Raw genomic sequence first — 22,990 nt, 5'->3', positions numbered from 1 at the left:
CACAAGAACTAGTGGTTTATGGGTTTGTTGTGAAACCGCATTAGGTTTCCTTTATGAGAACACAAAAAATAGGCTGGCAGTTCAACGCTACAAACCGCCGTCCCCTCAGATGTGCACCATTTAAGGCCCAATTTCAGACAGTATCTTTGTTTTCTCAAACAGGGAAAATATGTCCTCTGGTGGTAGAGATTAAAAAGTAGCAGCCCATCATTCCTTACAAAGCAGCGCCATCTAGTGACTGTGAGTCGAAATACTTTCTGTAGCACATTTCTCCAAACACACTCACCCCCATAGCTCTTACAGTCTAAACAGTGGAGCACAATAAAAACACACTTATGAACTTTATAATTATATATATAGACTTCAATAAACAGCATTGTTGCTAGAATCAACCCTACATGTATATAGGTTTAATGCTGGTGTAGTTTTGTAATTGCAATGATAATATAGCAGTTTTTTAAAAAGTTGTGTGTACCTATACGCAAATGAGCTTAAAAAAAAAACGAGCACACCATGAGAAATGTTCATGGCCCCAGTCAAAAAAAACTTATGCAGCCTAACAAAAACAACACAAATAGGCTACCACAAACCATTATAGAAACTTTATTAACTTCACTCTTTGGAATTTCTTTGTCAAATCTGATTGGTCAGATTAGTTAGAACGTCTTTGTGATGCTGATGCGACGTTAGTCCTCTTCACGTCTTCTTTTTTCCTAGGATCACAGAACTGTGAATACAGAACAGCCACGAGACAGACTGAACTCCAGAACATCAAAAACCAAACAGGTAAAAATTTTGTGATGGAAAGTCAAAAGGGCATTATTTTAGTCCACTGGGACAGAAAACCACCAGAAACGGTTACATTTAAGGAAAATAACATTTAGTTTTAAATATCATTAAAAAGTGAGCTATTACACAGACAGCTGAATTTCCTTTACAATTTTAAGTCATTAACGCATTTATTACTATCTAAATTCTTCATTAAATATATTTCTCAGTGCAAAATTACATCAATCGGTTCATTTAGGCGGGAGAAGGCTACATCTCCTCTCAGTTGTCGAAGCGAATGTAGAATTTTCCTTTGTATGAAATGGACCCAGATGCCATTTTCACTACTTCTGTCTCCTCAACTTTTCCTGATACTGCAAATCCTTTAAAGCACAAATCAGTTTGTCTTTCTGATATTATTTCCAGAAGGAGCTGGTCTCACATCACTTCTCTTTTTCTTCACTTGATGATGCTTCCATTCTGACGTTAGTTCCATTACCACACACTCCCAAAGTGAATGTCTCCTCAGCTGTCTCAAGATCAGGAGGTGTCCTACCGGCTCCTGGCAGTCTAGACGACACTGTGTTTTTACAGATGATCCACAGGGATTACGAAGTCATTTGGTAGCGAATGTTACAGAAGCAGAACAAAGATTACAAATCGGATGAGATCCAGAAAAAAGAGTGTTGAAAGTTTCAATTAGAAAGATTTTACAATTTCACCTTTAATTTAGCAGAGGATAAAGATAGTTAAATCCTCTCTTTATGAACATGCCCTTGTAACCAATTGTTTCCAAGTCAATTTATAGTCAATCTATGATATCAGACCCTGAATTCACACATCTGTCCAACCCAAAAGTTTTTTAGAACAGAATATCTATTGTTTTGTCATGTAAAACGTAATGTGTTCATGTGAAATGTCTCACATGGTGGAACATTTTACACATTTAAACACACGGACTTCTGTATGTGTGAGAAGTCTGTTTCTGTCGAGAGAGCAGTTTGCGCTCAAGAGCAAATGACTGTCTGCCCATATGTAAAAAGGCAACAAAAAGACATTTAAAGGCACCATTGGAATGAAGTGTGAGCTGAACAAACAGAAACATATGCTTTTAAACACTCAAGAGCACAATAACACTGAAAATTCATGTGTGTACACTGTGCCTCGCAAAAAAGGGGTCTCGTAGAATAAGGAAAACCCGACTGTGTGAGAAGATACATATTTTTGTCTTGGTCTCATCACCAGCAACAAATGTACAAACAAACAAACAAACAAGTAGACAATCATCTGGCTGTACAATCTATACATAGCGCCCCCTAGAGGCTTGTCCCGCACATCCTGAGAATAAAATGCCTCAGTCTGGAATGACGTTCTTAAAACGTTCCTCTGAAATTATTCAGCAATTTCTCCTGGCATCTCTCACGCCTCTGTGTAAGACTTCTGTGCATTGAGTTTTTCCTTCTGTAGTTTGACTCCGTCCACCAGCTCAAAGTTGTAGTTCTCGAGAGCGGAGAGGTTTCGGTCAGAGGTGTGGGCACACGCACAGTAGAACAGTACCCCGCACACGGCGCCCAGCAAAACCCCTACTGCGCTCATGGCGATGATGGTGATCAGGATTGGATCCAAAGTCTTCAGCATAGAACCACGTTCAAAACTCCAGAGGGTGTTCTCGGGTTCTGGACAGTGCACTAGAAAGAGAAAAACAAAAATGTTTTTCTTAACTGACTTTATAGTTACCATATATATTGAACCACTACTTTAATAAGGAACTTGTTTAATACGTGTAATTTAATCCCGTTTTTAGTCCATTTAAAATCGCAATTACTTTTTTATTGTCTCATTCATTTTGTGTTCAAAGTCAGGTATTGTTAATGTTTTCTCTATTGACAATATGTCAAATAAGACCAAGTAAGCTTTGTTTTAACTTTATATGACATAGAGAGAAAAGCGTTGTGAGGAAAACTGTTGCATAATTAAAAAAGCTATATTATTTTACATTCTTTTTTATGTTGTTTCATGTAAACAAACATATGCTTTTATACACTCAAACAAACAAGAGTCCCGTTGTGTACAGCTAAAAATACCCAACTGTGTGAGAAGCAGCAGAAAAAATGAAGAGACCATCTTAAAAATTAAATTTACTATTCATGTATGTGTTCCGTTAAACTGATCATATTTGTTTCATTCTGTGAACTACTAACAATATTTCTACCAAATTTCCAATAAAAATATTGTTTCTATTTGCAAAAAATGAAAATTTAAATTTTATTTAAATTTAATATTTAAAATAAATTACAGAAGAGATGCGCTTGTATTTTTTAAGACCTCATATTAGTTCATATTTGCTTTGAAGCAAAACAACAGCAATATTTTTTCATGTATATATATACTTTTTATGTAATAAACTGGATTTTAATCACAGTTTTTATGTGTCTTGTCATGCTGTCAGTCTTCCACATTGATGTCTTTCACTGAGGTTTGATTTTGTCCAAATTCACGAGACACTAGACTGGAATGGCCACAATACATCTTAAAATGCTGATTAAGTGAAAATTTGGAATGGTCACTTATTTATTTTCCACAGATTTATATATTTCGTTGTATTGTATCTTGTATTGTATTTTGCACAGTCGGCCAGTAAGTTTTACAAAATAAAAATACTGTATCATAACCCTATACAAAGTGGAACAGCAAACATACAGTAATACATGATAACAGATAAAATCATGAAAAGTAATTATTAACGTTTTCTAAGTCTTACCAATCTCATATTCATCCTCTTTCGCTGGGTCTGAAACACACACACAAACACACGATCAACACATCTGTGTAGAGATGTCAAATGGCAATTTGCACTGTTGGAGCGTTACACAATTACTACTGATTTCTGGTAGTAAACTAAATGAAAAAGTTTTTATTTAATTATATAATTTGTGTATAATTCTGGTATAATATATTTAGGGATGTATAGTTCATCACTATTTAAGTGTTCTGATAGCTCAGCAAAACCAAGGAATTGGGTTCGAATCCTGATACAAAATGAAAATGTATAATGAATAGCTTTAAATGCACTGTAACTAAGTACCTTTGCATAAAAACGTCTGCCAAATGTGTCAATGTGAATCTTGTATTGGCTGAATGTACATTATTTATGCAATATTTTTTTTTATTTCAGAGCGCAGTGTAATAAACTAACATATCTGACTGCCGAGTGCTGAAACTCGTGTCGTACATTATGACATTGGCAATTAGTGGGTTGTATATTACAACATTACTATAACACTTTCCTAATGAAACACCAGGCTTACCGATTTCATCTTCATCAGCTTTTTTATACTCTGGGTCTGAAACACAAACCAAAAATCAAATAAAGTGGCGGGTCACCGTTGCAGTCAAATTAAAATTATGATTCAAAATGTAAATGATGGGAATTACGTATGATGGGGGAAATATTGGACAGGCACATTGATTTTATGCTTATACAAGGAGGACGTGTAACAACGAGGATGTCCGAACCGAGGGGGAAGGGCCAGTAACAAAAGGGATGGGGTGTTAACATACCCTTGCACTCTTCTGGATCCAATTCATCCAGTATCTTTATATCATCCAGTGAGATACACCCAGATTCTGCATGAGCCTCAAAAATCACCTGTAAACACATAGTCATGTTCATTTAACAGTCATGTTCAGGTATTTTCAGATTAAAGTGTTGGGCATCCATACCTGATAAGGTGTGTCAGCCCTGGGGATCAAAACTCTTCCTTCCCTCCATCTGCTTTTCATATTTCTGTTTATAGAGCGGACCAGATGTTCTTTCTCTTCTTTCTTCCCTTCTTCATCTTCTTGCTCTGTCTTCTGTTTGATGTTCAGAGTTCCTGTGTGTTTCTCGGTAAAGTGGTACCAAAACGACATGCACAGGTCTGAATCTGGTGCCCCAACCGGGAGACTGGCCAGTCTTGCCATCCGTCCTTTTGTTTCCAACTCTTCTTCTGTATCCATTTCGGTATTTCGCTCCGTCTCTCTGTGCGGGCTTGTGTCGAAAGCTGCATAAACAAAGTTATGAGGCATTCCTGAAAAAAAGAAGATGAAGAGTCAGGCGTAGCTGGATAAAAACTTGTAAGAAAAACCAAATGGTAATAATTTTGAGGTGTGACATTTATGTGTGAGATATGTTTGGTATTTAAAAAAAAACTATTATGATTTGGCCTTGAAAGTGAAGGATAATCCCAACCAACCTGTGTGGTCCACATTAGGCAGTTTGTGGTCGAAATGCTTGCTGTTGTTTCTTATGTGCCATTCAGCTCCTTCACCATCGTCTTGACTCCACCCACAGAAGGAAGGGCTCTCCGTCCAGCCAAAATCACAGGCAAACCAGATGTATGCTAAACAAGAAAAAAAACACAGTGAGCTCTATAGCTCTTCATTCTACTTTAGTAGAGTTTGTGGTTGAATCCTCTCAGTGATGTTAGAGCTGGTAGCAGCTTTGAGGATAAAGCATTGGGGAGGTAACCAAAAGGTTGAAAGTTCAAACCTCAAAGTGAGTGATATTTGACCTAGTCTCTTGCTGTTTCCCATAACCATCATGCCTTGAACAGGGCATTTAACCTCAAGTTACTCTAGGGAAGGCTCTTTTGTATTGTGCAAGGTAAGTGGATTTGGCAAGTCGGATAAAGGCAAATAGTCTGTTTCCTCATCTTCCAGTAAGTACATGTTGCAACAGTGATTTTGAAGATGAAAACAAGTTTCAGTTTTTGTAAAAAGTTCAAAAGGGGCTGTACTGTAATTCCGATAAACAACACTGGGTGGCAGTAGAGATTCTTTCATGTGCTTGCTTAACGTAAAGAAAAAAGTGTATTTTGCACTGCTGATATATATATAAACTTTTAATTAAATTAAATATTTTTCAATAGTCATTTATATTTTAAATATTATTGTGAAGTTGACAAAACTAGCACTAAGGAAAATGCTTTAGTAACATAAAAATTGTTTATGTATAAAACAAGAAGTTAAGGGGAACAGAGAATATAAGAAGCGATTGAGATTAAAACACATCTTCATTTGAAAGAAAACATCATGTGTCTCTGACTGCATGTAAGTGTGAATAATTTCTCACCAGGCACTGGCTCAATCTCCAAAAATGTTTCAGACAATATAGTTCCTGTTAAAAAAGAGAGATAATTGTATCAGATCAAAAGTCACGTTAGAAGGTTACCATGCATTCCTTACGAAACCAAAATATATAGGAATATAATGGAAAGTATATTGTATTAAAGGTCCAGTGTATGAAATTAAGCGGCATCTAGTGGTGATGTTGCAAATTTCAACCAACAGCTCACTCCTCCCTTTCGAAGCACTACGTAGGTTTAAGACAGGGCTAAGATCTTGTCACATTTCAAATTCTTTGCCAAAGGAAATAACATATTTGTGAATTGCGCTCTGAAGAGCAGTTTGCCTATTTAGGGCTACTTTAAAACCAGCATGGCGAATTCAATGTAGGGGACTCAGGTGTATGTAGATAGAAATAGCTCATTCTAAGATAATAAAACATAACGTTTCTGTGAGCTACTATGTGGAAATATATTTTTGTTGTGTAAGGGATGTTACACACTCACAATACACATTGTTATTTGTATGTTCTTTATGTTCGGTTGTGTATCCTCTTGAGTTTTTGCCTGTTGTGCTGTAGTTGCATCTGTAAACGTGTGTTTGTGTAATCTGATATGTCATATACTTGTTTGTGTAACCTATAGGTCATAGCATGTTGCTCTTTCACTGTCCATGTGTAACCTTACTGGGTCATAAATGGTGTCTGTTTCACTGTGTGGGTGTTTGTTTTTTGTTGTTTGTAACCTTTTGGGTCATATTCTGTCTCTGTTTTGCTGTATAGATGTTTGGGAATGTGTGTTCTAGTTTGCCACATGTCCCATACAAGGATAGTTAATTCTGAAATCACAAACATTGTGGGGAGCAGCCAGCGGTCCCCATGATGGAAACTGATACTAAAATAAAGCTTATTTGAAAAATACAAGTAATACAAGTAATACAAAATACAAAAATACCCCCAGGACAGCACAAAAATATAGACATGAATGACAAATCCCAACGAACATACCAAAACAAACATGAGTGTTTGCATGCTAGTATGTGTGTGTGTGTGTGTGTGCGTTCTGGAGACTGCCCAACGGCTCTCTGATGAAAATTGTTTAATAAAGACGTTACATGATAACCTTATTAAAATCTAAAAATATAAGAAGGTTTCTGCAAGGGCTAGATTTAATCAGGATCAGAAGGAGCTTTATTACCAACACACACAAGGAATTTGGCTTGGGGAAAGGAGCTTAGTGCATGATGCAAATTTACTGCAAATATACATTACGATAGAAAAAATTATAAATAAAAACAATGATGCACTAAATGCAAAAAGTTAAAAAATATAGACAAAAGACTACATCTCATTTTTTTAAATTGTGTACAGATGTGTTATTTAGAGGTTTAAGCTCTTTTTTTCGTACAATGTACAGTTTCCAGATGCTATGTGCAATGTGCGAGTGTGTAATGTGCAAGTGAGCGATGTGATGGACTGTGTGTAGAATTGTAGCACTGCGGCATAGGAAATAGTAAAAGACAATGTTCTGAAAACATCAGTGGTGCTTGCTGTCGCAAAACTCAACACCATAATGTTTCACCAAGGGCATTAATACAAAAACCCAATTAAAAAAAACACTTTGTTTGCTAGGGAATTACCAGGTGGTTGCTAGGAAGATGCAAGGGTCCTCTGGGTATTTTTTGTATGCAGTGTAGTGTGTTACTAAGCACTAGTAGTGTTTTCTGTGAGGGCTTTGGAAGAGCCACCAATTAGATTAATCTATGAACAATAAAAAACTGTATGAATGTTCTTGTGATGATACAAAAACAAATGTGTGTGTAAACATCAAACCTGCTGGATCGTAGTCTGTGTCACTATGGCAGTTGCCGTCATCATCACAATTGTCCATTGTTGTTGGAATGATGGTTGTTGTTTGAATATTCGATGACACACTCGTGACTGTCGCTGCGGTAGCTTCCAAGGAGCTTGTGGCGGGCAGAGGTGTTGTGGGCTCTGGGGAGATTAACATGGCAAAAGTAGGAGTAAGAAAAAAGAGATCAAGGGAAGTTTAGAGGTGAAATTAAATGAAGCTTTCATAGTTTCTGCATTATTTACAAAGATCAGCCGTAGAATGAACTTTCTATGCGCTCTATGATTGGTTGGTTTGGTTGTCACACACCTTGAAGGTCACACCCCAAAACCTCCAGCCTTAACCCCATGCCTTCAGGTGTGCCACGTTCAGGATAGATACGCAGGAAATGCATCATCACGGGATCAAAAGTACGTACTTCTGGGGTGTCATGGTTGAGATTACCCGTAAACACCTACAAACAGTAAAACAAAAGGAGAGATTGTTCAATCATTTTGTTCCTTTTAAATCACGTTTAGATATGCAATACAGAATTGTATAGTATATTGCAATAATTTTTAGTTAGTATAAACAAGTAAGTTGTTCCCTTAACATTCTCCCAAATCTATCTCACCTTCACTTTGTTGCTGTTCTCCTCCGGTATGTAGGTCCAGTCAGATCCATTAGTGCTGTACATAACTCTGAAGCGTTTAATGAAAATATTCAAGTCTCTGTATTTCCCTCCTTGCAGGATGAGGCCCGTTACCATCCGCAGAGCTCCCAGATCCAGCTCCAGTGAATGGTTCTTCCCCAGAACCTGCGGTTGAGCAACCACCCACCCCGTACGCCCGGTCAGCAGTCTGGCCTGCTCCGGAAGCCAACCCCTTTCTGCAGACGGCCACACTGAGATCTGAGAGTCAGAAATCTGACCGGAAACCATTCCCAACATACTGGAGCATGGGGCATCTGAGAGAAAGAAAGAGAGAGAGAGAACGAGAGAGAGAGAGAGAATCAGTAATCCTGATTAAAGGAGCACCAATATTCTGACCCAAAAGAAAAAGAAATGCAGACAATTTCCTTTATTAAAATAAACACAGAGACACAGGTCAGGCCTATTCATGTCAGTATTAGGTGTCAGTGAATAATTCACTATGTGAGCGTGGGGGTCAATCTTGTATGATCCCACAGGTCATCCCACACACACACACACACACACACACACACAGAGCTTCTTGTGATGGGATACCTGATATTTTACAGCCATACACCTCGAAACGCATACAGATTCCCTGTTCCCAGGTCAATGGTCGAATCCGTAAATAACGGGCGAGGGTGGGTTTGGGCAGCAGGGCGAGCACCTCATCGGTGGGATTTTGATTTCCATGGAACACCTGAGTGAAAAACAGTAAAATGTGTTTTTCTTCTCTTCACTTTTAAAAATAGACACAACACACCAATAAAACATCAACAGATCAATATGAATATGTATATATAGAAAATAAAAAAGATTCAATACAAATGTAAATAATGCCAGGAAAATATAACCAGTAATATTGATAACAATGATAGTAAAATGTACAAATATATAAAAAATAAAAGGCTCACCATTTGTTTGGTTTTGTCTTTGATTGTGATCCAGTCCTCTGCGTTTGAGCTCACACTGATCTTGTATGTTTTGACGTAATAAGCTTTTTTAGTTTCCTTTGATATGGCACCTTGTGTTCCTATGGCTGTCACATACCGCAGGAACCCCAAATCCACCTGATAGACACAGAAAGACAGACAGAAGAGCTGTTATTGAGAATAATGTGTATATATCGAGATATCACATCGGGAATGACCCTCAAATCTGATTTCTTTATTGGTTTGGATCAGGATCAGGGTTTATTAAATATCCTAAAAACAACGGATATGAGTCATATACACTTAAAAATTAAACGCAGTCTGTACAAACCCAAAGTCTGATTCACTTTACACTAAAATGAATCATAAAAACACAAACGCCAGATTGTCTCGTCACAGATCCAGATAGGTTGACACATCATGACAAATGGTGTTGCAGGTTGGAACAATGCTTGCATTAAATCTAAACTGTAGTTTATTCCCAAATTGAGTCTCAAGTGTTTGCGTGACTCTCAGGATAAGTTAAACACGACTGACGCAACAGAAGCGTGCATAAATAGCCCATTGAGAGAGTTTGGCGCAAAACAAGCGTTCCTGGCACGAGAGTTCACATCTCCCCTCCACTGGTTTCCACCCAAGAATCACGGAGCAGATTGCACAGAAAAATGCCATCTCTCTCTCTTCCTCACTGAACAGGAAAGTATTGTCGGGGCTAATAGCTTTTCAATATTGTGCCGTATCAGAAGCAGTTGAGCTGCCAACTAGAGCCGGCCACCGTTAACAGGCCCAACAAGTGTTAATGACATTTAACAATGGCAGGCCGGAGCAGAGCCTCGTAAATGCTAGTATCACACTGGCCTAAAAACAAACCTCGACACTTTTTGTAAAAAACAGGAAATTTGTAGGTGTGCGAGAAAGAGACGGAAAGCAGGATAAGGAAAGAGGAAGACGGCACTCAGCCGACCCCCATGTTGCTTCGCTCTTCAAACATCGTTCCCAGACTGGGGCCAAAGACAGAACAGAACGAGTCAAAACTGCCCCAGGATAAGGATCACTTGTTCGTGGACAGGAATGTGGAGGTTTTGGACGGAACAGACAGACGGTTTGACAAAGGAAAGAAGAGAGACCCTGACCGAGGCTGTGACATCATTTGCCAGCTTCAATGTGTCATTTTTTACTGTGACAGTTTCGCCTCAGTTCACACATCAGATGTGCAACAGACCATCAACCATACACCAGTTTTACCACAGTGAGAGATGTGGTTAGAGGGATAGATCTACACAAAAATGTAGATGTAGAAGTGTTACCTCCATGTCACTCAAAAAACTTCTTTCCTGTAGATTTCAAAATGAAAACAGTTTTAGGTTGCTCTTCAGAGAGGCAGGGCAAAGAGGAGATACTGTACAAACATGCACGGTATGTGGAAAATACATCATTTTTTACCTTAAATCGTGTATACACATTGTGTTACATGTAAAACAAATGATAATATTTGTTTTAGCCGTGTCATATGACCCCTTTAAAGCCACCGAAAAACATGTTTAGTGCTTTACAGAAATCTTACATGTAATTTAAAAAGCATGACTAGGTTATGACAGAATGTTCATTTTTGAGTGAACTATTACTTTCCACCACCGCCGATGAAGCCAACTGGATGAGGCGCAAAACATCTTCAGTACATGGAAAACAGATCCAGTTGTGCCAGATAAATTCCTTCAGACATTCTGTACTTCTATTCCTAAAATCTTGAGAATGATAAATCAAACGTCTACTTAAATTTTAGAGGAAATTATGTCTAGTTTAAAAAAAAAAAAAAGTGGGTTCCAAATAATTTCATACCCACTGGCCAAAATGATAACATTTAAAGGCTACTTCCCTTTGTAATCTTTACTGAGAACTGAAGTTTTGAATGGGAGTGTGTGTGTGTGTGTGTGTGTGTGAATGAAATGTGTTTTCCAGATGTGTGTCTGTTTTCAAAAATGCAGATATACTGTCAGCGCCAGCCCAGTGTACGTTTGCTACATAAATGTCCTCATTCAGTGAGGAAACCCTTCCTGCATTCACTGCTGTGAGTATGAAAACATGTCTATCACATCCATTCTAGAAACAAAGACCCGCTTCCTCTGTATGTATGTATGTGTCCAGAGAACTAAAGTTATATTACAGATTACTAAAACCTTGCTTTGATTAAATCATCTGTAGACATTTCTGTTAAAGCTGTTCATTCAAAAGTTAGAGCTTACACAGTGATGTCATGTATCTGATGGAGAAGGGAAATTGTCTCTCTTTGTTAAGAAGTAGGAAAGGCCCAGTTGAAAAGGGGGCTTATGAAACCTTCTTACTTCAGCTTGTACTGACAATTCGTCCATTGTCATACATTACACCATTATGTTTTATGTTTATTATTCATATTTAAGATTCTTCCTTATAGACAGTTAGCCAAACCTGTTTACCCCTCACCGCATTTTATCTCAATGAGGACATTGAGTGGTGATTGAATGTGTGTACTGTTTTGGCTGGACTACAGAGGGTAACGTTTATGAAAAAAAAATACATTTACATTTACATTGTACAAATAAATGTAGTAACAAATGTTAAAAACATCTGAAGTGATCCCTCACAAAAAGGGCTCACAAATCATATACTGTATTTTCTTATAATTTAATTGTGAATAAGCATACTGATTTTTGTCGACTATAAAGTATTGAAGTAGTGTGTGTGTGCGCATGCTTTCTCATTACAGCACCATGAAATTAATGGACCTTAAATGCCAAAGACAAGTACACACTTGCATTCGCTGTCAAGCCTAAGTTGAACTTTTCCCATGCTCTCTAAATATTAAGTACATAATAAAGCACATTAAAACATACATTCATTTGAATTTGGAATCTATGCCCATGTATGTCAGCGCATGTAAATATCACGTCCTGAGCAAATCTTTCCATGTTAAATTACAGCATGTGCGTTTTTCTGTTTCTGTTAGTTTGTTTGTGTGTGTGTTTGTGTGTGTGTGAGAGAGAGAGTGAGAGAGAAAGGTTCTGTCTACACTTTGAAGACCAAATGCTCTCAAATGGGTAGTAAACCTGAAATCACCTTTGCGGGTAGCAGCCAATGATCCTCGTGAGATCAATAAATGGCTTAATAAACATACAACGTAATGGTTTAATTAAAATCTTACTAGTGGCTAGTGTTATGGGATAGAAAATGTCATTAGCTCAGAATACACAATAGAACTGAACGGAAAGTCCTCATTATGATAGGAAAACATGTGTACCTGTATCCACTCTCTAGCCGAGTCGTCCGATGGCGTCCAGCCATTGTCAGGGTAGTTCAGTCTGGAGCGCACCGGAGACCAGCTGGGATTATACTGGGATGTCGCCGTGATTCTGTCATCTGTGATCTCACCACTTTCCATTCCTAAAGGGGACATACATGCACCTAAACAAAAACACACACATCCTTTTAGGGAAAAAAAAGCAGACACACATCATCATACATTCAGAATTATGTAAATGGAAAGTTCAGACTCAAATTAGGCTTAGGTTGTGTGGGTCACATCTGCTCCGTCTTCTTAACAGAAACTTAAGACTTTCATGTTTGGCCGCGGATGACCCATAAAGTGACCCAACGCCCCATGTGACAGTGGAATAAAGATGAATTATAAGCTAACAACCTCACAGCACTTTATTACACAGCTGAGCACACACACAGTTCTGTGAAGTCAAGCTCAACTTGGTCTCAAAGGATCTTGAGGTTTTCTTCAGTGCCATCACACGCATTATTGCCATATTATTGCTAACAGTCTCGGTTAGCGTCTCTCTGGAAACCTGATAAATGAGTTTAATAAAAGTCATGGACAAACAGAGCTGAGATGGAAGAAATATCCACAACACATTAGACTCATTGTCATCTTTCCTGTTGGATTTATTAAATGCTTTGCTACCAAAATGAAACCGTCTCTTGATATTTTGCAATAAAAGAATGTGTTGTTCTATGTACCAATGCTGCCTGTGCCTACCCAGTTCACCCAGACTATTTTTAAAAACAAGATTGCGGATCAAAACTCTTTTGATGTCCCAATCATCAGCACATTAACATGGCCACCCACATTTACACATCAATGACTGTCTCATATTGGAACTGACAGCAAATGTGCAAGTCTTGTTATTTTAAATGTGAAGCAGAATATAAAAGAAGTCATTTACAAATAAAAGTCTTTAAGGTACAACGGCATCTTAAGAGACAGTTTTCCGATGTAATGTTATAAACGTGAAACTAATTTGCGAATGATCTGGGTGTTAGAAACCCGACAAACATCATAAATAGACTTTGGGAAAAAAGTAAAATATATGACAATTTGACTGAGCATTTAATGGAAAGAGTTAGTGCGAAACTCACCGTGGCCCTCCTGGGACGACTCGGAGCTGGTTCGGATGCTGTAATTGGCTGAAAAGCCTTCCTTGGAGATAGCATTATCTGTATGGATGCTAAGAGAGAGAACTCCAGTGTAGGAGATAACAAAGCCTGGTTTCCTAGAGCCACAGTACCGACCGATATGAGGTCCCACTGAGAGAAGAGAAAGGGGAAAAAATGCTAAATGTATTAAAAATATTACACATACATATATTAAATGAATCAAAATTCTCTAAACATGCTGAGAAATCCTAGACATAGAACATAATAAACTAAAAAACACTGAAGCAATACTAAACTATTCCTTTTAAATGTTTTTTATCCGTCTTTACCCGTTGGATATCCATCCCAAATCTCTAGATAGTCAAATCTGCAGACTGCCCCGACAGGTGCAGTCGTGTCCGGTTCCATATCGAAGCTCTGAAAGTCCAAGACGATTTCCGCCATCTTGGGTGCGAAGATAATAAAGGTGCACTCAAGGTTGTTCGGGTAGTTATTAGGGAAACCAGGGGTTTGGATTACTCCATGTGATGCCGTGAAGTTTCTGGAACATTCAGTGCCTGCTCAAAAAGTAGAAGAACAGTATGAAGGGATGTAATGATGGTGTTAAGCTTCTTTGAATGATCACAACATTTTAAATGTGTTTTGCCTGTGCACCTGTGCGGTGTATCTCGTAGCGGATGCTGAATCCAGCGCCTGCACTTTCATAGTCAGAGGTAAATTTGATGAGCAGAGCGTTTCCACTAGAGATGATTGGAGATGGAGCGATTTTGCCGCAGAACCTCCCAAGAGAGAAACCATTCTCATCCAGACCATCAAACACCTGTACATAATCATACCTAAAGACACACACACATTGTTGTTGAAGTTAGGTTTGTGTATGTGTTTGGTTCAAATACTGCTACTAGAATTGAGTTTATGTTAAAAATCTAACTAAAGTATTTCAATGGTATGATTAGAGACACATCCTTTAGCCTACGGACACTTCATCTTATAGACACTCATTATTTTTATAGTTATTTTAATGTACATCAATATTGTCTTGCAGTATTCTTCATGTATTTTTGTAATTTCCCATTTTATGCTAAAATGTATTGTCTGTAAAGCATGTTTCTATACAGTTTTATGTCTGTGCTTAAATGTATTTCCTGTAAAGCTTTTTTTCAAAAGCGCTATTGAAATACAACTGAATAAAGAAAGGATTATCTCCACAGCCTTTACAGAATTTTTTAGGTAAACTGTAAAACCCCATTTCATTGCCTTACAATAACTTGTGTATGACTCATTTGAAATTCACTTACACCATCAGATCCCACAAATCCCAAACCGCGAGGCATTTCCTGCTGACCTGACACTGGTTTTACACACAGGACCCCCTCTGAGTACGTTCACGCTCTTGTGCTCGGCTGTAACCAAAGACACTGACGGTCAATGTGATCTCTGACCTCTCACCATGACGTGACCCTCGTGGGAGCAGAAGCGTGCTTCCTGCCTTCGGATAGATCTCTCCTGTACACTAGACTTAACTGACATCCTGATGATCTGTATTTTAATAATTGGATTACAATGAACATGTACACCTGGTAACAGGGACATGGATGACATGGTGTAATGCTCTACCAGGTAGTTACAGGAACACTCTCTGAATTATCAAACAAAATGTAAATTAATTTAATATTTTACGGTAAAATGATAAATGTAAATATACAGTTTTACTGAGGTCTTGGTTGGATAACCGTGCTTTTGAGGTTTGTGCATGTTTTTGATATAGTTAAAGGAAGTCCTGCTGGTGTTTTATCTAATGACAGAGATATGCTGACAGCAGATCTACCAAATTTATGCAGAAGTGAAAAGATTTGAAACAGAAGTGAAAATGTTTATGGATCAAAAATATTCTTCTAATGAGAAACACATAGAAAACAAAGATGTGAAAGGAGCATACATTATGATCTACTTACTGAGAGTTAAACAATATATATATACTGTAAGTGTATATGGGTGTCACAATACCAGTTTTGTCAATAACCGTAATCTTAAAAATCATGATTATATATATTGTGTCAATTCTACACATATCATAATATCACAAACTAATTCATTTGAAACTGTAGCACAAACTTTCAAATCGAGGGTTTGTTAAAGCCCTTGTGTTAGTAAGCACAACTAATCACATGTGTGAGAAAAAGTGTTTTTGGGAGGGCTGTTAAGAAGGCAGAGAGAGGGAGCCATTAATGATTAATATGTGCGGCATTTCTAAAGCATTCCCACACAACTAAGCCATTAATGATGAACATTACTTCTGCTCCGTAAATGTGTGTGTAGCAGAGCGGCCTGAGATGAATCAATCCTCATAAATGTTGCAGGGAATTACTTGCGATTTCTCTCCTGGAACACACATCATAAAATCAAACTATAAACTGCATCTCTCTTTCTATTCTACGGATGTAGATTCTGTGTGTGATACTGTGTGTGTGTAAAAGTCCCACGAAGATACTAAAGCAAACGCATGTATATGCAACACAGTCTCACAGAAAAACGTTACTTCGATACTTCGCATGAATTCGTACGATCTCATTCAGACATTTTAGTACGATTTGCTTTCATGGCTATGACATTGGGTTTGGAGTTTGGCTTCAGTATTGCTTTTTTCTAGTTATGTCCAGGTTGGTGTTTGTGTGTTTGTGTGTGTGTGTGTTTGTAATTGGCCAACTTTATTAAAATGTGCCTGCAAATATCACAAACACTGTTTTAAAGTCACACAAACAAATAAAAGGACAAGAAGTCCAACTTCATGTTTCATAAATCTGACAAATTTTAGTTTGCTTGAAATCTAAACATGTTTCTTACAAGTTTCGAGTATTATTGGTGACAAAGAGATGCGACATGTAGTAAAATGCTTGTACGATTGTCTTCTTAAAGTTTGCATTCAAAAATATACTTAACAAGAATTTCAAAAGAAAACTATAACATTTTCATATAATAACATATAATCTGGAGATTTACAATACAATAAGCATGGTAGAATAATGAGAACAAAAGTCAACTGGTTTGTATGAGTGTTAGGGTGAGGTACTCATAAATATCATTATCTTACCATGAAAACAATTGTGTCTATGACTGGTCCGTACAAATATAGCTTCTCATATCTGGATGAGTGAGATGCCACAGGAACATGTGTGTCTGATTTCAAACTAATTACGTTACTGTCTAGGGCCAGAGGCACATTTCATAAATCAAACAATTCCCAATGGATAGAAAGTCCAGTTTCATGTGTCTCCATCTAATACCCAGTTGTACGAGGAAATGACATCAGATTATGGAAATTAAATGAATTGTGAATAAATTCTCTCATGAATTACTCATCCTTAAATTGTTCCCAACCTGTATAAATGTATTTGTTTGGTCGTACGCAAAGAAAGTTATTTAGAAAAGTGTTAGCGATTGAGATTTTTGGGGCACCATTAAAGGAGTCATGTGACACGACTTAAACAAATATTAGCAATTGTCTTAGATGTAATGCAATGTGTATACACGATTTAAGGTTAAAAAATGCTGTATTTCCCACATATTTTGCATGTTTTGTCTCCTCTTTGCTCCGCCTCTCTGAAATGCACAGATTTTTTTACAAAGCTCATCACTCTGAAAAACGAGGGGTGCTATGATTGGCCAGTTATCCAGTGCGTTGTGATTGGTCGAATACTGCAAGCGTGAGATGGAAATGTAACGCCTCTTACCATATTTGACACATTAGGTTCCAAAGCAATTGTACTGACAGTTACACCCACCTTACTTGCGTATACATTTGGTCGTTCTAAGTCAAATCATACCACAAACTGACGTATATTTGTGGGAGTGTGGTTACACGAGGCGTTTCAAATACCATTTGACTACCCCAAAAATCTCAGTTGCTAACATTCTTCTAAACATCTTTCTTTTTGTTCAACAGAACAAAGACATTTATACAGGTTTGGAACTACTTGAGGTTGAGTCATTTATGACAGAAATTTCATTTTTGGGTGGAGTATTCCTTAAATTGCTGAAGTTGGCCAACTGCACAAGTTTGATTGACACGTGCATGGTTTTCACTCAAGAAAATTCATAATCACAGTCATTCTGATGATATGACACCAGCAAAAGTGTCAACATCTCATGTTCTTCACAGGATAAATGTAATACCGGGCTAATCTTGATGGACATCTAAGAGTAACACACGTTGAACGTCTGCTCTGTTACATAATAACGTTAAATGAAAAGCCTGTTAGATCCGATGTGTTGTGCCCCGCAGCGCAGCACAAGAATGAAGAGTATGTTTTCAGTGATCTCCTGGGTTTTTCTGCAGAGCTGGTCTGATAATGTTCACCATGATCTTTGCAGTTTTGCCAGAGCTACAAACTGAATCCAGTCCAAAAACAACACAAAAGCATCTGGTCCATGTTAAAGTGAAATTCTGATTAACCTTTCCCTTCCCAGACCGGCACTCATGGAAGCGTGTCCAAAACTCACCAGACATTCCATAGCACACATTAATATCTAGACTTTTACATTGGCAGCTGCCTATAGTATTTATAAGTGAACATTTGAGCCCAGTGCATGTTAATGAATATACATATATATCCTAGAATAATACACTCTGTATATCTGTAAATTTCATTACCATATTGTTGCATGTTGCATGTTTAACACAACAAACTCCATCCATACTTTAAAAATAATAACTGTAGTATGCTAATATTCCACAAAAGCATAACCTTACTCCTTCTTCCCCATTGTCTCCCTCTCTCTCTCTCTCTCTCTCTCTCTCACACACACTTTATATTTGATCCCCTACCCCTAAACCTGAAGATAGAACAATTTTTCCATTTTAACATTTTCAAAAAATATCGTTCTGTACGATTTATAAGCGTTTTTGTCCATGGGGACCTCAATTTTCCACCAAAGAGTCACCATGAATTCAGGTTGAGGTTCCCATCCATAGGGATATAAAAACAAGGCCACTCACACACACATACACACAAACCAAGCAAGATGGGCTAAAGAAAGTGTGGAGAGAAAGGGATGGTCATGGTCTGTTTACTCCTCACCCCCCCCTCAGGAACCCCCAGCAGGACACTCAGCAGAAGGGACTTTTCATTGGTCCCCTGCCACCGTAATCCAACCCAATAGTAAGGCAAGCCTGTTTGACTGACAGCTGCAGATTTACGTCCCATTTACAAGCTGTTAAAAATTACAAAGAGAGTCATCAAATCTATTTCGTTTATGAGATTTAGTCGGCACAAGGGTCGTTGTGTGTGTGCGGTGATGCTGTTAACCTGACCACTGAAATAAACCGCAAGATAATAAGAAGCTCTGCCTCCATCCTCAATATCATTTATGTAATGTCATTGCCTGTCAGCCTCCTCATTACAAAAACAATCATCTTAATTACTGAAGTGATGCCGAGCTCTCATCAGTCTGATGAAAATAAAACCGTGAACAAAGAGTTATCAGATCACGTGTCATTTTTTAATGTGACTTTCTTTTCATTCTAAGAGATTTCCTTCATAGGGAAAAATGTTCCCCATTTCCTTTGATAAAAACATCTGTTTGAAGGATACATGTTCTTTTTATGTTGTCCATAAATAGATATAGTTCAACCTCTAAATTCAGCTTCTGAAATATTAAACATTTCATTTTCAACCAACAGGTGGCACACACCTCTGGATATAAATGTGCAGAATCTTTGAACCAGGGTTGTTTTGTTTTTAGAATTCGTGATGTGTCTCAGTTTTCTCTAACATTGAAATACTGTTAGACTCACTTGCACCTGCTCTCCAGGTCGAAATGTGGATTGAAGTTGATGAGGATCTTCTGCTGTGGCTCGGGCGCTTCGATCAGCCAGGTGCACTGCTGGTTCACCGGGTAACCGGTCGGGTAACCGGGAGAGGTCACATAACCGGCCCTAGTGATCGTGATCTTCCCACCGCAGGAGCTTTCTAAAAGACACAGAGGAGAGGGGAACGTCGCTTAAAACATAGAGGGAACACACGAGGCACTTTAATGACCTGTATTGTATTGAGCAAATAAAGGAAACTGCATCAATAATGTACAACACAGTGCGCTCTAATCTTACAGGCTGTTCGACAGATCGATCAGATTAGATGGTCGATAACGTGCCCGACGATCGATCAATGTCTAAGATTACAAAACAGCCCCTGGGAAAATAAGTTTAACTGTAAGGTTAAATCAGGTAAATGAAACGACTTTTTGATCAAAAAAAGTCTGCTGTCAAAAGTTCCCAAATGTATATATGTGATGGACAACAAAACCAGTCGTATGGGTCAATTTTTGGCTGAGATACAACCGATTAAACCTCAGGAATCAGAGAGTGCAAACAAATCGAAATATTGAGAAAATTCACTTTGAAGTTTTTAATAAGAGGCACTGTAGAAGGCCATCCATTCACAAAATATTTTCTTTATATATTTAAGGCAGGAAATTACAAAATATCTTCATGGAACATGAACTTTACTTAATATCCTAATGATTTTTGGCAAATCATTTTGACCCATGTATTTTTGTCTTTTTCTAAAAATGTTCCAGTGCTACTTAAGACTGGTTTTGTGATCCAGGGTCACATATGAGTGAAGTTGTGGGGGGTAGATATGGCACAGTGTCTGAATGTTTGAGTCTGATAACACACACCCAACTCTCTCCCTTTCACACGCACATAGACGCAAAAAATACATACACACACTGACACCGAGACTGAATGCATCTCTATGAGTAATGCTGCCATTATTTAAACGGACTAATGCACTTGTCCTAAAATAAGTAAATTAAACACGTAAAAAGCAATACTTAAAATCGAAAATGTGTTGTCAGGTAACATAAAATGCGTTTCATGTGTTAACTGTCTTTTCCAAGTCACAATTATTTGTATGACTGAATCATCCTGACAATTTTATTACTTTGGTTGCTAAATTTTCTCGTCAGACATATTTACTTATAGGTTAAAATGAAACATTTTCGTTCATTACGGTGTCAAAACTGATAAGCTGATGTAAACTTATTTACTGTGTCGTTTATATGATAACTGATTTCTATCCATCTGTTTGTTCTTTCTTTCTCTCCATCTGAAACGGTAGTTTTACAGGTGACCAGCAAAGCAGAGAGCACGTACTCGCAACTGAACCGACAAAACGCACCTTAATAACAAACTCACCCGTTAAAGCGCGAGCCACGGAAAACCCTGTTAGAGTCACAAACAGCAAACACCAATACATCCTTAAACAGTCTTCTGTCTTTTCACTTATATCCTCTGGATTTTGTCAGTTGTATGATGTTTGAATCACACGGTAGTTTATATAAGGCTGGTCAAAGCACGTCAGTCGGAGCGCATCCGGTCACTTATGTTTTCTCGTCCATACCGTAAAGAACGAAACTATTTATCCTCAGAGTGGAGAATTGGACGTCTGAAACAGCCAGCACTGTATAGTTGTTATAATGTCATAATCCAAAGTGTAGAAGGACTTGACAGGTCTTCTCTGTGGCAGCTGGGCAGTGGGCGCTTCTGCGGGCGCGCAGTCGGGTCACTCCCTTAAATGACTGATTTCCGTCCTCTGTCACGCGTGGACAGTCGCCGGTGGGTTGTTCTTGTAGGTTCTCATTGGTGTGAAGGTTCCTAAAAGAAGCAGTTGGTCTCCAAACTCCGGGCGCGCACACGCCGCTCTGGTTGCGCGTTTCTCACGTTCCTCCTCCTTGAGAGGGAATGAGCAGTACTGGAAACAAGCAAACCCTCTAACCCCTTCCAGGCAGAGACGCGCTGTCTCTCTGCCAACCAGACACGGAGACTGTGGGCCAAACCAAAGAGACTTCGCGCTACTTTGCGTGGGAGCGCAATGGTGAAACAAGATGTTTCTCAAAGTACCCAATTAGCCAACAGAAGAATTCGAAGATTTAGGCTACTAACCATCAAACACATTGGCATTTTATTGTCATACACAACATATGTGAATAATTTGCATCTGTAATGGGTTTCATAAGCTTTTGGATCTCTCATCGCGCACGGAGTCGCGCGTCTTTGCGCATTGCAATAAGGATTAGAAGCGCACCAACTCCATGAATCTGTTTCTCTGGCTCGTGACACAGTGACATAAAAATGTGTAGCACGTAGTCACTTGCAGGCTCGGAGGCGCAACAGAGCAGCCAGCGCTGCAATCTGATCATCCATTGGGAGAAGGAGAGAGAGAGAAAGGCAAAAAATATTTTTCTGTGCAGCCTGCTCAACGAGGTACCATGGAAGTGGCAATTAAAGTGAAACACATTTAAAGCACCATACTTGTCAATACAACTGGCGTGCTAGTACAGATCTTGTACAACAATTTGACAAAAAATATTCTGCTTTGTTGACCAAACTCTTGGTAAAATATGGATATCAAGAAAGAAAAAATGGCAAGAAGCAAGTAAGTCAAAGATTGACATGAGGGGAAGAAAGTGATGTCTGAATATCCATTCTCTCATTATCTGGTAGCAGGCGTTGATTGTTTCAAGACAAGGCGATAATTAATCAAATAACTCTTCTAAGATAACTGAGCAGTTAGTAAAATCATTTGCAAGGTTTAGACAGGACTATGAACTCAAGATAAAATGATGCTTTTAACCTATCAGAACTCTAAACCCATACAAAGCACAGTAGCACCTCAAAACTATAGTGATGACAATGTCACTAAAGATAAAGATCTTACAATTTGGTCCTTGTTAGTGTATCAGATTAGGATTACGAACAATTGGCTAAAACTGGGTGTGTGAGAAAGATCCTTTGGTATTTTACCGGCATGTGCTTTCATTTTAGACATAAGCTGTGCATGCCGCGCGTCTGCCATACTGATTAATGACGTTTGATAACATGGAGCTGGTCAGATAACACCACAACCCCTCACTGATTCAGACATGCTCCTGACAAGACGAGATAAAGAGCCGTCATGCAAGCAAACAAACCAACATAAGCATCGCAACGGTGTCCAGGACTGTTTCACCAGCTGGTAAAGATTTAGAGTAAGACTCAAGACGGAAGACATGGATCTCCAGCTTACAGTGGACTCTGACTCGCTCCGTATGCTTTTCAATCAAACACTGTGTGTGTTAGTCAGAGCAGTTGAAATCCCCTAACACATAGACATTGTGTTAATCTCCTCACAAACACTTGGTCTCTCTCGTTTTCTCTCTCCTCCAGCCTGTTTTATGATGCTGCCACACTCAACAGCGCCTCGGGC

At 38.4% G+C, this 22,990-nt stretch overlaps 1 protein-coding gene across 3 annotated transcripts; it reads right to left on the bottom strand.

Moving 5' to 3' along the window:
• Positions 1-587: 587 nt before the first annotated feature.
• On the bottom strand, positions 588-21,521 carry LOC130417343 (neuropilin-1a-like). 3 transcript variants are annotated; one of them, XM_056742856.1, is made up of 18 exons: positions 20,941-21,521; positions 19,543-19,711; positions 14,397-14,578; positions 14,072-14,299; positions 13,725-13,892; positions 12,601-12,764; positions 9,309-9,464; positions 8,950-9,094; positions 8,338-8,669; positions 8,034-8,178; positions 7,706-7,867; positions 5,882-5,926; positions 5,004-5,150; positions 4,492-4,838; positions 4,330-4,417; positions 4,077-4,112; positions 3,530-3,559; positions 588-2,456 (listed from the first exon to the last, which is right to left on the bottom strand). In XM_056742856.1, exons 1-18 carry the CDS (start codon positions 20,999-21,001, stop codon positions 2,188-2,190), a joined length of 2,874 nt encoding a protein of 957 aa, XP_056598834.1. In that variant the 5' UTR covers positions 21,002-21,521; the 3' UTR covers positions 588-2,187. The 3 variants fall into 3 exon arrangements, with proteins under 3 accessions (XP_056598834.1, XP_056598833.1, XP_056598835.1); XM_056742855.1 differs by having other exon boundaries at positions 19,537-19,711; positions 20,941-21,520; XM_056742857.1 differs by lacking the exons at positions 19,543-19,711; positions 20,941-21,521 and adding an exon at positions 15,041-15,281.
• Positions 21,522-22,990: the final 1,469 nt, after the last annotated feature.

This window comes from Triplophysa dalaica, chromosome 3 (assembly GCF_015846415.1).
Source record: "Triplophysa dalaica isolate WHDGS20190420 chromosome 3, ASM1584641v1, whole genome shotgun sequence".
In the NCBI taxonomy this organism is placed as follows: Eukaryota; Metazoa; Chordata; class Actinopteri; order Cypriniformes; family Nemacheilidae; genus Triplophysa; species Triplophysa dalaica.
The sequence above is the reverse complement of the archived record's forward strand: the minus strand, read 5'-3'. Positions and strand labels throughout refer to the sequence as shown.

What these genes read in the sequence shown, in the direction of transcription:
- LOC130417343 (XM_056742855.1), bottom strand. Translation starts at nt 21,001, where the DNA reads ATGTATTGGTGTTTGCTGTTTGTGACTCTAACAGGGTTTTCCGTGGCT. An exon ending in GGAGATTGAGCCAGTGCCTG is followed by an intron (nt 5,151 to 5,881) that starts GTGAGAAATTAT and finishes TTTCTTGTTTAG; the next exon opens with CATACATCTGGTTTGCCTGT. An exon ending in GCCTAATGTGGACCACACAG is followed by an intron (nt 4,839 to 5,003) that starts GTTGGTTGGGAT and finishes TCTTTTTTTCAG; the next exon opens with GAATGCCTCATAACTTTGTT.